Below are 15,033 nucleotides of genomic sequence, written 5' to 3'. Positions count from 1 at the left end.
TTTTGGTTATACTGTAACTTCAGTAGAACGGCTGTGAAATACAGAATACATCCATAAATAATACATCCATTTATATCAGAGATCCAACATGACAGCTGCTGTTCTTTTCAACTGAAGCATTAAAGCTTCCATTAACACAGTGAAAATCCACACTAAAAAAAAAATGGGCTTATCAGCTCTTCTTACTTACTGACTTCTATATACCTCATATCAAAAAAAGGTTGACACTATAAAAGTCTGCATTCAAGTGAGAGGTTGAAGAATAAAATGGGACTTCTTAAAGATATTGTTAACATCAAAGCCACCTATCAACAAATACAACTGTTGATGAAAAAGCTCACCTACCCTGCCTCTAATAAAATTATTTCTTTCAATTATGAGGAGATAGGAAAGTCTGAGAAAAAGAATCTATATTTACAGTTTACATTTTACCTCAATACTCAATGAAAACCTCAAAACAAACCCAATATTTTCACCTGTTCTAAGCTTCTATTAGAATTTGACAAGTCAGAAAATATGTCCTAAGCTTAGTATAGCTCTTAAAGACAGACTCAAATTAAAGGTTGACTGTCTGAAGGAATGAAGTAATCATCCCCTTCCCAAAATAGTCAGATCCTTACATTTCTTCTGTTAGATATTACGCAGTCCCATAGTCTTGATGTATTCTGCACTTTATTAAAAAGCCAGTCAGAGTAATGTATTGCATTCCTCAAAACACCCCAAACTTTGCTTAAACATTTGCATTTACTGGCAGAATAGTGGTGGGGGGTTTTAACATGTTTTTATTAACTTGGAGCTTGAAGTTTTATTTCCACAGATATATTTACATTGCTCTAAACTATCAGATGCTAAACAGGTATTCTGAATGTATACATACCTAATAGAGGTACAACACCAGAAGCGATGATGTACGGTACACACAGGGAAAGTAACAGAACAGAGATTACAGGTGCTGCCAGTTTTTGGATTATGAAGTGTAAATCAATGTTACGAATCCCATTTGCATATACCTAAGAAGAATAAATTACAAGCAGAATGTATCAATCAAGAAAGCCATGCTTTGCGCTTACAGTAATAATTACAAGGTTTTACATAATTCTCTTTATGAGAAGAAACAAGTGTTCCTGACTTGAAGAAAACTACTATGGCCACAGTCAAAGAAGGCAAGACTCTCTGCCCATCCACATCATGAGGGTTCCAGGAAATCATTTAAGTAGTGCCCAGGAGAGCAACTTAATCTGGAATAGTGTTGTGATTTGGTTGCAGGAGTGTAAGAGACCAGCTGAAAGATCATTAAATAGAGCAGTGGATGGTGGTTTTGGGGTGACCTGGGGCTGCTTTGTGCCATTAACTTGCTGAAAGAGGATCCTGTGTATGCTAATAGAGCAAATCTATTAAATTTGGTAACACAGGCACAAAACAGGATCTCATTTTGTACTTAGCTGGGCAGACCAGAGCCTCTGCATGTGGAGTCTGTGCGTGATCACAGAGCTTCCACAATTCTTGAGGAGCTAAGGTCTCAACATGACTAATTATGGGAAAAGACAGATTTCAAATGGCTGCCACACCCAGCTAGACAATGGCCTCTGTCCCATATCTGGATGTAACCATTTCTAAGGATGGCTCAGGAGAGCATATGTATAACAAACAGGCCCAGGGAGAGCATGCAAAATGGAAGCAAGAGCTGTGGTACACATCAAAAGGTACTCACAGAACTAAGGCTGCATTTCTCCAGTGTGACACCTAAAGTGATCAGTAAATGGTTTAATAACCGGGACTATGTGCTAGACCTAATCAAGAGAGGCACCTTTTGTACAGAGGGCAGGAGACGCACCATAGCCATTAAATATAGTGCAGGGCTGAAGAGTTACTTTCCGACAAACAACTGAGATACTTCATTGAGATGCTAAGTGTAGAACTTCAAGGTTATAATCAAGAAAAAAATACTGCTGTCAAAGAAAGCAACACGCTGTGTGACTCAGAACTACCCACAGAAACTGTTCCGTCTTGCTTAATAATCAAAGGGGAATGGAAATGCTGTCTTTCATATGCACTCGTCTATGAATGAAGGAATCTTTGCAGCTCAGGAGAAGGCAGAAATTCTCTGCTTGAGTGGTGGACATAAATAATGTCCAGTATTTGGACACATGTGAACTCATCTGAAGAAATAATGATGTTTTTCACTTTAATACAAACCTGTTAAAATTGTACATAAATATAAGCAGCATTTTCTTGATCTCAGATTTCTGAGGTTTATTTTTGTTTTATTGTTAAGTGTATCTTATTGGCTATACAGTTCAAAATTATTCTATAAAACTAGTTGAGTTTTACTCAAATTACTCCATTACTAAAACAGTAACGCTGTTTTCTGACTCTCACATTCAAAAGACATTCAAAATGTATTATACAGGTAATTCACATGGACAATTTTTTCTTACCTGTTCAATAACAGTTTTCAGCCACCACTGGGGACCCATCAGTGTTATGGCAGCAATTATTTTGGCATGTAGAACTCCAAGAGCCCAGTCCTAATTTTGTAAAAGTAAACTGTTAGCATTAACGTATATTTAAATAGTTTGAAACCAAAAGCATTTAGAGCAGCTTGTTAATATTACTTATAAGTGAAAAAATGATTACTTTTCCAATTACACGAGACATTGGCTAGAGTAGGTGACATCTGCTGCAAACTCCTAAGAAAAAGAGGATGCTCTCAAGCTTAATTGACACCCATAAAATACTCGGCTTCCTGGAACCAGGAAAATCAGCTACTACTAGTAAACCAAAGGGAAATACAAAATAAAAGCATTACACTTATTTAAAGCAACAGACTAACATTCTGGTACAAACTAATTAATATTGCTAACATTTACCTAGAAAGAAGTTATTTTGATTCCTTTAAAAAAAGAGAAACAAGGTACAAAAGATGCTCAAACATGTCACGAAACAACATTTTTTTCTTCTTTTAAATTTTAATTGTTCAGAAAACCCTACCTGATGTGAAAAAAAATAAACAAAGCAAGGCGATGCTCTTCACTACTTAGAGGAAAACTTATGTTTTAACATATATAGCAATTATTATGGCATGGAATTAAAAGAACACAATACAACTATAGGCTTCTAGTAAACACTGCACATAACGAGTCAATCCTCTCTGGATTACAGATATTTGTAAGAGATTCTTCAATAAAAATCACCAAAAATAGAATGCAAACTATATGTTGACACGGCAGAATAAACAGCTCCAGAACTGGTAAGATTTAAGACATAATAGGCTAATTAACTTTCTTAAACTGCTGGGGAAATATGTTTTCTTTAACCAATTATTTAAAGAGACAGCTTTTGTTAACATGTATTAACCCAGACATGTTCAAAAATTTTAAAACTTATTACAAAAAAAGTCAGTGTTAAAGTTGCTTTGTGTTTGCTCAAGTATGTAACATTTGTGTAACTCTATTCTCTTTTGTGATTGAAATTATTCTCAATTTGAATAACTCCTTGTTAATTTAAAACAAGTTTCAAATCCCTCTGATCTGATATTTTGAGGAAGCTCTGCCACATGAAAATAAAATCTTTCAGTATATTTAATTACAAACTTCTAAAGAACGAACATGGAAAAATGAAGAATTTTTAGAACCTCAAGTGTTACAAAATCTTTCCAAAATCGTTTGGAAATCATGATCCTCTACTACTGCAATCATATGTTCTCTTGACTTAGTCATTTACTCAGAGACCTCTACAGTACACTTGTATTATAAAAATAATGGAATACTTAAATTAGCAGACAAATTCTTCTTTGTATTATGGCTTTCAAACATTTGGATAATGAAAGTAAATGAAAGCTTGTTTGTGGACAGCTTAGAATCACTGTCCCTGAACACTTTCTTGTTATTTAGTAATACACATTCTAGATCTTTTTAATTATCATTCCCTCAGGGTTTCTTTGAGTTACAAGTTCTTTCATAATTCAGCCTAGCTGATGAAAGCATTTGTCACTCCCTTAACCTGCAAGACTTCACTGAGGAAAAACAAAATGCTACTACTGCAAAATCTTTTACTAATGATTTGACATCTCAATCTAAAACCAGAATAATCCTAAAGCATGTCTAAACTTTATTCATCGTGTGTATCATCACTGAATTAAAACCTTGTACGGAAAAAAAGATCAGCTGAACCTGTTGCTGCATAACCGTAGGCAGAAAGCTTTCCAAAAAGGTCATACAGACTATGCATGTCTGTGCATACACACACAGCTATACTAACTTCTGTATATAACTTTACAATTATACTTCTGGAAAAAAAGTGTCTATCTGATCACAGAAATGCAAAGGTGTTCTGATGTTATCCAACAAAGTTCAGCTTTTCATACTTAAAATTCCTAAGCATATCCTTTTGGTTTAAATAATCCTCACACCCAGACTGGCTGTCTTTTCTCTGCCACATGGAAACATACTTATGGGAAATGCCCTGAAGCACCAAATGAACATGAAACAAGAACTCCCATACCCTTTCTAAGCAAATAAATGTATCAAGAGCAGAAGAATGGGAACAACTGACCTGCCAAGGATAAAAGAGAGGTGTTTGATCCAAAGGAACTCTCAAAGGTGCAACGATGACCAGTTCAAACAGGAGACCCAGCAAAAGTGGAACCACACCAGCTAGCAGTATAGCCACTATTAATGTCTTCATTATCTAAAAAAAATCCCAAGACATTTAATAAATACGTTTATCAGAGGATTCTTTTTGTTTAACCTCAAAATGTAATTTAAACTACACAAACAGATAAAGCTGGGGAATAAAAAACTACATAGACCTTTACATATATATATATATACACCTCTAGAAATAATTTTTATTACCTATATAGTTTTGCAATATATGTTTTCAAGATTCAGTTCTATTCTGTGCCCTCTCCAGAAGAAAGCATGACTGTGCCTACTGGTTTCCATACAGTTTTAAATCATAAAATCACCTCTGGCTGTTATTGGTAGGGAACACTGCCCAATGGCATTTAACTACATTAAGTATTCTTGTATGTTGGAAAATTAGAGAAGAATCTTTTCAAAACACACAGTTTTTCTCCAGTGAAAACCAAACCTTAAAAATTCACTCATTATGGAATATTTCCAACTTATGACTCCATTAGAATACTGGTCTTGAATCTTTCTTTATCCTAGAATTATCTTAATTTACATGCATCATCCAAAAATCACATTAAACAAGTCTGACTAAATTAACATGATTCTGAGAAGGAACAAAGGAGAAGTAGAGTATTATCTTTTAGCTCTAATTTTTTTAAACAAGCTTAAAATTTCCTAAATGAAAATGGATATCTAGGAAATGTGGTAATACATGAAATACCTGCACTGCTCTTCTGACTGTAATAGTCCAAAAAAAGCACACAGACATGTCCATCACAAAATAACATTTATGCTATGAATGTTTAAAATTACTACACTTAGGCAAGAAATCTACTATAGAAATCCTCAAAACCAAGATAAAAAGGTGGGATGTAAATTTGTTGCCACGGTGAGAATTTGAACTCCCGGTAATACAAACGGATATTTTCTTTAAAAATATTAATTTGAACACAAGGATCTGACAAATCATAAAGATCTTTCTGAAAATATGCATCAGGCTACTTTGTACAGACATGCTCATCATCATCTATCATCTTTACTAGTTTTTCTTATTTGGTAATGTCAAGTTGCTAATCGAGTAATAGTTAAACTTCCAAGTATTTGTGAAAACAAATGTATTTGAGGGCATATGACATTTGTGATAATATAATGTAACATATTCACTTTTCAAGGAAAACAGAAAAATATGCATGTATATATAAGCATATATACGCAAACTGATTTAAACTGATTGCTTAACTCTGTGCTAAATGGCTCCCAAAAATACAGTTGCCCTATGAAGTGAGAACGTAGGCTGCAAAAGCTTCAAAATGGTCTGAAAAGGAAAATTTGATCTACATTACAGCGTAAAACCTGCCAGCAAATTGAAACAAGTTTTGTTAGCTGCTTTTTTGATAATTCAGTATTTTTTTTTTCCTCGAGACTCACCATGAGAGACCATTCTTTCACCTTCTGAAAAATCACTCTACGACCCTGTGGCATCCAGGCGACCAGCACCGTCACTGCTCGGATAGTTAGCCAACACACATAAAGACCACAAGCAGCTGTGTACAGTTCATGGATTTTGGCAGTCCCCGTCCAAAATGACATTAACCATCGTCCAGCAAATACTGCAAACACAAACACTGTTAAATAGAGTAATGCTTTTTGATGCATTAAGCAAGGATGCCTATTAAAAAATGCTTACCAAATTTATTGTTAAATATCAATGCACAAATAGTATTCAGCATAAAACAGTATTTTGCTACTATATCCACAAGGCATGAATGTGTGAAGCATTATGTAAAATTACATAGATGATGACAAATATGTATGTAGAATTTTTTTTCCCTAAAATTTTGTAACACCAGCAATGTGATCTTAACTAAAGGAAAGCAATGAATACGGTACTATTCAGAGCCTAAACACCAGCCTTCAGAATTGCAAAGGCAATAATGGATTACTGCATAAGCTTGAACTTAAATCTTATGAGCTATGTTTGGGTTATTCCACTGCCTCATGTAATTGTTTAAGGCTTCTGAATCTCTCTGACAAGAATGGAAGACTCATTTGCTACATTTATTTTTTAATAGTGTTTCTATTCACTAGTATTATAGTGGAATTATTTTATGTGCTACTATTAAACCATACAAAATTCAAAACTCTGCCCTCAACACTATTGGCTTTAGTATCACTAATACAGGGAAATAAAAATGGCATGGTAGCTAAGTTATAAAATTCAAATGAGTTTACATGTCTTAATTTGTTCCAAATTATTTAAAAATAACTACAAAGTGCTTTTGTTTTAGTTAAAGTACTTATTCATATATATTTGAGAAGTGGCATGTGTATCACTTCAAAGTCTCCTAGTGACATGTTGACACTTCAGAATGTTTAATTCAAGAAGATATGGTAGAAGACTTGGTAACAACCTATATATTTTCCTTCTCTAAATGGTAAATCAGGTGGCAAGAGTATCAGTTCTCCTTTTCTGTCAATAATGCTATAGAGAATGTCTCAGCACTTGCAGCCCTGCCCTTAAAAGAAAATTATTCTAAAACAGAACAACGAAAGTGGCAATCTCTATCATTTAAATATATGTAATTATCATTTAAATTTTAGACTATTACAATTTCATTATGTACTATTAAAAATGAGACAGCTTTCCCATGTTTTCTACTTTATCTTTAAACAATGGTTTCAAAACAACTGCCATTGTTGAACACGGCAACATGCTGAGCTGTTTTTAATCACAGTTTCACAATAAGAGACTTACCTGGCAAGGTAAGGCAGATAAGACTAGCAATCAGTAATGTTATGCACATGAAAACAATCAAAAGAAATATCTGAAAGAGGAAAAAAAGAAAAATACTTTACAAGAAAGTTACTTAACCTAAGCAAAAAGAAACAAAACCCCCCACATATAAAAAGATGCATCATCCTAAAAAGGCAGCTAAACCAGAATGTTCAATTACGAACTGATGTTTTGCTGTATCAATAAATCAGTCATAAGAAAGCTATCCACAGTACACGCAGCACACCTACAGTGTTGTGTATTTAAGAATTTGCATCAACTGTCACAACAGTAAAAATGAACATTTTGAATCCAGAAAGACTGAAGTTCTTTGTTATACTACATTAAAAAATAATCTCTCTATTTCTGCACTGACCAGCACAAGTCTCTGTTAACCCTGAGAGGTTTCTAGCTCTGTATGTCAGATAAGCAAGACAGTGGTTTTACAAGAAGGAAAACCTTGCTGAGAAAGTTCTTTGAGATGCCCTCATGTTTATGTAACCAATAGCTGACAGCAAAGCTGGTGGCTCCATAGTCAGGCTTGTATCTTATCAGAGAATTCTCATGTACTCAACTTCTTTAAAAATTTGAATGTCTCAGGTACCACATGCTATGAAGTTCTGCTTCACTAATCACAGCCACACAACAAGCAGGCTTACTATGGGAAAACAAACACATAACCAACTACTGAGAGAAATTTATATCTGTAACACACATACTCCTTGATTAGACATTTGGGGACAATGTAGATCAGTTTCACCTCTAGATTAGGATCTTGAGTGCTACTTATAGGAAGGAAAATCTTGTGATTTTGTAGATGTTAGCCTGGGTGAAGAGGGATAATTCCACAATACCCAATTACTTGCCAGGTGACAGCCACATACCCTTTTTCACACAGAATACTGTCTTTAGGGTTAGGGATCCCAAATGAGAGAAAGAAGAAAACCAGAGTAGCTGATGACTGTATTGCAAGCAAAAAAACTTCAACAGTGAGGAACACGGGGTATGACTTGCTTGGGACTGATACTGTGTGGGGAAATGTCAGTCCATGTGGGAATAAACAACATATGAAGGACAAAAGCTGATATGAATCTGTTAAATGCCACACACAGCTGCTTTCTGGATCAGTGAGTAAGAGAATGTCCAAGAGGAAGAGCAACTCTTGACTTGGACCTAAGCACTACACCGGCACCTGGTCACTCTCATCACAGAAGCATCACTGACAGTGATCACGATGTATCCAGACTCAAAGATCTTGCAAGGACAGCCCTTCTCTCTCCAAAATCTACCACAATATTTCAAAAAGAGTGAGCAAGCTAAAATAAGGACATTTATTAAAAAAGAATATAAAAAAACAGTAGTTGAAAGTAAAAATGCTCACAGGAGATACATTTGAATGTACTGAAGTGAAGGTTTGCTGCAAACTCACACTACTAATCATAAGACTTAAAAAAAATTCTCTCCAAAGTTGTCACAGTAAACAGTAAAATAAAAATGGTTTCCAGAAGATATTTCCAGAAGAAATAAATCCACAGAGGAAAAAAACTCAGAATATGGATAAAATCTGGTAAGTGAAATTCAAAACTACAGCAGGACAAGTCAAAAGGGATTTCAGAAATAACAAGTCTATGAAAAGTAATTGTAAATTTATTTTTATGGATAGTTGTTTGTTTTGTTTGTGTTTTTTGTTGATTTTTTTTTTTTTTAAGTATTAACAATACAGTAATAAAATCTAAAAATCCTCAGAAGAAAGTTTGCCAAAGAGTTTGCAGGCTCTGATGACAACGATGGATTATGGAAGTAAGGCTATAGTAAGACAAGGCAGTAGTGGAAAAATTCAGCAAATTCTACACACCAGCATTTGTTCTGGAGAGGCTTTGGGAGGTCCCCACAAGAGAACCATTGTTTAGAAAAGGAATGAGTTGGAAGAATTATCTAGATTACCTGATAAAACTAATTATAGGCTTTTATGTAGACTAATAACCGCCCCCCCCCCCCCCATATTTTAATTTTGTTTGATATTAACAGTATGTACTTCATTACATTTTTTTTAAAAAATAAAAAACAGTTTTATATGCTTATTTGCAACTGAAATAACATGAAGGATCAATTCTTACTGCTTGCTCAATCCATGTGAAGATGAGTGAGTTCCAATGGAAAATATTCACACATAATAAAAACTGAATATAAACTACTTTCTTCTAGGTTCTTACAACTTGGTTAAAACAAAAAAAAAAGAGAATTAAAGCATAGAAAAAATCAGATGTTTACACTGGTTTTTTTCTTCTCAAATACTTAAAATCTCAGTTGAGACAGTAATTAAAATACAGGGTTGTTCCACAGTGGAAGTCCATGCAGGCGACACATTTTTCATAAGATGAACTTATCTAAGTAGCAGCTACAGTGATCCTGAATGATTCATTACTTAAATATTTCAAACAAGTGGAACCAGGGACATAGAATTGTATCAGTGAGCTACCACATGTTTGAGAGTGTGCAAGTGCTCATCGTAGCTCTTGGTGAAAACAATGCAAAGTCAGTTAAATCATATTTTCTTTTATTTCTGTAGAAGTCTTCAAAGAACAACTGAGATGAAGGTAGGCAAACCAGAAAAAACCCAGTCCTTAACAGCTGAATATGAAACTGGTTAATTACCACCAGTTCAAAAACAGCACCACAAATTACCAAAAGCTTATAATATTCAATGGTTTGATAGGAAGAGACTATTTCAGCACATCCTTATCTAGAGACTTCCACAAAAATTAAACAACCCATGCAAAGGTAGTTCTAGAAAGGATTTAATGAGTCCCTACCCCTTCCTTGGTAGCAGCATGTCCACATCAGTTGTTATATATTACCAGGTCACAATAAGTGAGAATCCACTTTAATTACCACCTTAGCAGCCAAAGAGGGAACTAATTTCAATTAACCTGTCTCTCAACCCAGCAACTTCATATGAACTTGTTCTAAGTGAAAAGGTCGTAAGTATCAAATTTTCTTTACGTATAACACTATAAAGTCTTATCTGAACTTTCAAACATGTCTAACTAATGCCTTCTGTGTATTACTTCAGTTTTCAGCTAGATCAGTTTCCTATTCCAGTCCATCATGTGCATGTTCTAGCACAGGCATTCATGCTAAGAAGGGAAGAAAGGAGCAATTGCCATGGGAAGAAGACAGCACCACTCCTTTCATTACTAAGTGTGTATTTATACTACATGAAATTGGTCTCAGAGCATGCTCTGACATCCTGTTATGACCAAACTGAGGTAGCAGCAGCTGCTGTGAGAGGGGCAAGTTCATTCTGCTTCCTTAGCCTTTTCATCCCTGAGCTACTTGTTCCCACTGTTTCCTCTACAAGTGTTGAAGCTCATGCATTCTTCTGGAGAGCCATTTTAGAGGGTAAAACAGCAGTTGTGGGAATTCACTCCACCCCCTTAAAGCCTTAACTTCAAACACCCAAAAGCTCAGCACTAGTGAAATCCTAAAATACTTTCTAATTTGCTTTCAGTTCTACTATGTTGAGAATTATAGAAAAAAAACAAAACAAAACAACTTTATTTTGTACTTTGTTATGGGAATTCTGGTAGATGCAGCATTTTAAGGAAACTTCAGAAGCAATAGTACAGTGTTCTGACTTCAGCTATTATTTCCATTCTTGAGCTATACCTGAAACCATGGTAAAGGAACTGTGCTTAAGTTTACATTTCATTAACTTAGAGTTCTGGTAACAACAAAACAATCTATCTAGTTTGACCTATATATTATTCTAGAAAGTCAAGTATTTGCCAACAACATTTTCTTTCTAATTGTAGGGATTTAGAACTTTGTAGTATTGTAACACTTTCTGTGTTTAATATAGATGCCAACAGACGTTCTCCATTTAATTTTTTAATAAAACAAAGAAGTTGAAAATATACTTCAGCTACAAGACCAAAGTATGCCTTCTTGAAAGCCATGTCTTGTTAGAGACACTCCTGAACTACCTGTTTGCTGGGGGGCTATTATATTTCTCTCCATTATAATAATTAAGAAAACAAGATTTGGACTAACAAATAATACACAGCATGTATGTGATCTATAAGTGGTAACTGGAGGTCTATAAATGGGATCTCTAAATAAAATTGTAATCGAAGTTCTTAAGTTACAGGCTGAAAAAAGCTATATGTAAGAATAACTGTAAGTCTTGTTTTTAAAAAGATGCAAACTCTACAAAACACAGACCAACATGACCTACCACTTCACTCCTGATAACATGCAGGCCAAAAACCATTTTCAAATGCCTTTCCCTTTTCTTTTAATATGTTACATATACCTACCCTGAGTGGGAATTTTAAAGGCCTACGATAAGGCTGGAAACCCACAGGTCCTCCTTGTTGAAGTATGGCTTGGTGGGCTGCATGAAGACCTTCTCCCACAACTGGAATGGCATTATTATTGCGAGCATGCTGGTTGTTAGGCTGCTGATTTGCGTTGTTTTCATTCTCTTCCTGGTCACCAAGTAGGTAAGAATGGAGATCTCTGTAACAATCAAAATATCAGTTTTGTTCTGTTTGAGATGAATGAGAGTCTTACAAAAAGATAGGTCTACTCAGAATGAGTACAAGTGGCACAAAACTTACACACGGATACTGGCAAAATAAAATAAAACATCTTCTGATAACGTACTCAATGTCATTCTAAACACAGAATTTAGAAGAAAAATGCTAGTTTGGATGCAGATTAGAACAGTGGGAATACAGCCACAAATAAAGATCACTTAACTGTTTGTCTGCTTTAAAACCAACTTGTGATATTACAGCTGTTGTGCACATAAAATGAAAATTGCATCGATATTTCAGTTTGTGTAAGCAGGCAGCTCAACTGACAGCTTTTATTTTACTGCTACTAAGCTTTACTGGAAATTGCCTTCAAACCTAACCTGTACAAGGACAGTACTTTATTGCTATAGACATGTTTTGAATAGTACAGTCAGAGTCTTTCAAGAAGATTCCAAATTGCTCAAAACCTGTCCACAATTGTCTAAGAAAATCAATTCTAGGAATAACGTATCTGCTTTAAAAAGTATTCTGTTGATATTTCCTGCATACATCATCATTTATTTATTTCAGTCTTATTAAAAAAAAACCAAAACACAACATGAACATTTAGAAGTTAATTTTCCTCAGCTTTAGCAAAATTTTAATTAGCAGTAAGATGCACACAGATATTCTACTGGCAGACAATGAGAACATATTCACATCACTTTTTAAAAAAAGGAGTGAAAAATTTTTCATCTTTGCTTATAGAAACAAAATCAATGTTATTTTTCCCTGACTAATTGGGCAAGCAACATATGAACTGAAAAACAATTCCAAGTGCTAGAAATCTGCCTGGCAGTCTAAATCAAAGAACCTCACTTTGTGTAATCATTTACTTTAGCTGACAGAGTTTTATCCTTCTTTAGGGTCTGAACTTTTAACTTTTAAACCCCAATTTAAAGGTATTCACTTCTTCAGCTTAATGTTCTAGATACTTTTTTCCTTTTTCTTTTTCCTTCTTATAGTAAGAAATGCAGGGTGTGCACATGAATTTTACTTAGATGACTCATGGAAACACCCTCCTGACACCTGTTTAATTTTTCCATGTAATAGGAAGTTAACAAGCTGTTAGTCATACTTTTATAGATTTTTCTTTACCAGATGCTGGTACAACTACTGCTTAGAAAAAAGTACTTCCTTAGGAAGTCACTATACAAGTTTTTCACCACATATTTGTCTGTAAAGTAGCTATTAAAGCTACTTGTTGGGATAACTCTCTTGAAAGCATGTTGCTTTCATGTTAAAAGGCTAAGCTGGACACAATGCTTGTAGTTGATTTTGGCTTTCTGTACTTACAGCAAGTATCCGGCAGTAACAGTCCATGCTCGCACAAGACCTTTCAACCACTGTCTTGTATGACCTTGTTCTAGCAAAGCTGGAAGCACCACCTGAAGCAAAAGGAGCTCTAGGGAAAGTTCACTTACTGGAGCATCACTAGAAACAATGGGAAGAGCAGGAAAGCAAACATAAGGAACATTCTGACAGTAATCTCTTACACTGAATCATATTACCACTGCCACAATAAAAAAAAAAATAAATATATATATATTGGATACCAACAGGAAGAATTCTTACGATTTTGCAGACATTTTTCCTTATATCCTGCTCTGAGCACAGGTTAAGTGTTTGTTCACGCATAGGCACTTAGGTGCACAAGAAATTCAAGAAAAAGTGTTGAGAAAGATTATATCAGATTATATTTGCTTCTATCATTCTTTCAATTCTTATTTAGAAACAAAGATACTGCTATAATTAAAAATAAATGCAGTTACAGATATTCTTTTATTCTTGAAGCAGTGATTATCAGGAGTGAATGTGAAAGACAAACATGGCAGCAACTTCACTATCAACAAGTTGAAGAAGAAAGTATTTTGAGGGCATATAAGAAACGAATAGTTATCATTACAGAAGTAATACAAAAATGCCTTTTATTTTTCTTAGTACCTTTTATTTGACAAATTGTATGATGTATCCATGTCATTTATCTTTTTACTTTTCTAGAACAATGAAGTTTAGATTAATTGAAAACTAACAATACATACCAATGTCACATAAATGCTCAAAAGTGCAAATGCACATTTTTCTAGTTTAAGGAGACTGAAAAAATTATGTTTTTTAACTTAAATGCTTACCTGTATAGCATAACATTGTATGGAAGAAAGTGAGGCAGAAGGTACTTAATAATGCGTATAGGAAGCCAGAGCATGAGCAGTACAATTGATCCAAAGACAATCTGCAATAAGGAAATAAAACAAGTTAGTTTGGCTAACAGCCAAACATCTACCTAGCTGCTCGCTCATTCCTTTCTCTGCTGAATGGGGAGAAAAGAGAAGGCAAGAAGACTTGTGGATTCAGATAATTACAGTTTAATAAAGAAAGCAAAAGGTGGGTGCACAAACAAAAGAGGACTTCATCCACTACTTCCCATTAGCAGAGAGCTGATTTGCAGCTTCCTAGAAAGCAGGGTCTCAGTACATGTTAACAGTTGCTCAAGAAGACAAATGCCATAACCATGATGATCCCCCCTTCTTCCTCCTTTTCCACAGCTTTTACTGCTTAACACAATGTTGTAGGATATGGGAATACCCCTTTCGCCAGTTTGTGTCAGCTGTCCCAGGTATATCACCCTCCCAACCCTCCGCTTATTTGCTAGAGGGGTGAGGAAGCAGGGCAGAGCAGGGAAGAGGAAAAGCCTTGATGCTGTGCAAGGACTGTTGAGCCACAGCCGTAACATCTGTGCATTAGCAACAGTCTTTCAGCCACTGATCCAAAGAGCAGAAGGACATGGGCCATTATGAAGAAAGATCCTAGGCAGACCAGTATACTTAAAATGCCTTTGCAAAATAGGATTGCAGCTAAATAAGCATGGACTGGCCAGCTGCCACTCAGGAAAATGTCAGACAGTTCCACTTTCGTCCCACTCCCCCAGCACTGGGATTACTAATTTTGGGTTCCTCCTGTTTCTAAGTGGCCGGCTTTTCAAGCAACTTGTAGAAGCCTCAAAAGATTTTGCATAAGGAGAAGATATTAAAGAAAAATTTGT

General features: G+C 35.1%; 1 protein-coding gene across 2 annotated transcripts in view; it reads right to left on the bottom strand.

The window, feature by feature from the left end:
• MARCHF6 (membrane associated ring-CH-type finger 6) overlaps positions 1–15,033 on the bottom strand; it is a 54,646-nt gene that overhangs the window by 4,712 nt on the left and 34,901 nt on the right. For both annotated transcript variants that reach the window (XM_080338524.1, XM_080338525.1), the window contains exons 17-24: positions 14,123–14,223; positions 13,287–13,424; positions 11,730–11,931; positions 7,393–7,462; positions 6,066–6,247; positions 4,555–4,689; positions 2,439–2,528; positions 878–1,010 (exon numbers count right to left, since the gene is read on the bottom strand). In XM_080338524.1, the coding sequence (XP_080194650.1) occupies positions 878–1,010; positions 2,439–2,528; positions 4,555–4,689; positions 6,066–6,247; positions 7,393–7,462; positions 11,730–11,931; positions 13,287–13,424; positions 14,123–14,223 (1,051 nt within the window). The remainder of the gene's footprint in view (positions 1–877; positions 1,011–2,438; positions 2,529–4,554; positions 4,690–6,065; positions 6,248–7,392; positions 7,463–11,729; positions 11,932–13,286; positions 13,425–14,122; positions 14,224–15,033) is intronic.

The sequence above is a fragment of the Nesoenas mayeri genome (assembly GCF_963082525.1).
Source record: "Nesoenas mayeri genome assembly, chromosome: 2".
Lineage (NCBI taxonomy): Eukaryota > Metazoa > Chordata > Aves > Columbiformes > Columbidae > Nesoenas > Nesoenas mayeri.
The sequence above is the reverse complement of the archived record's forward strand: the minus strand, read 5'-3'. Positions and strand labels throughout refer to the sequence as shown.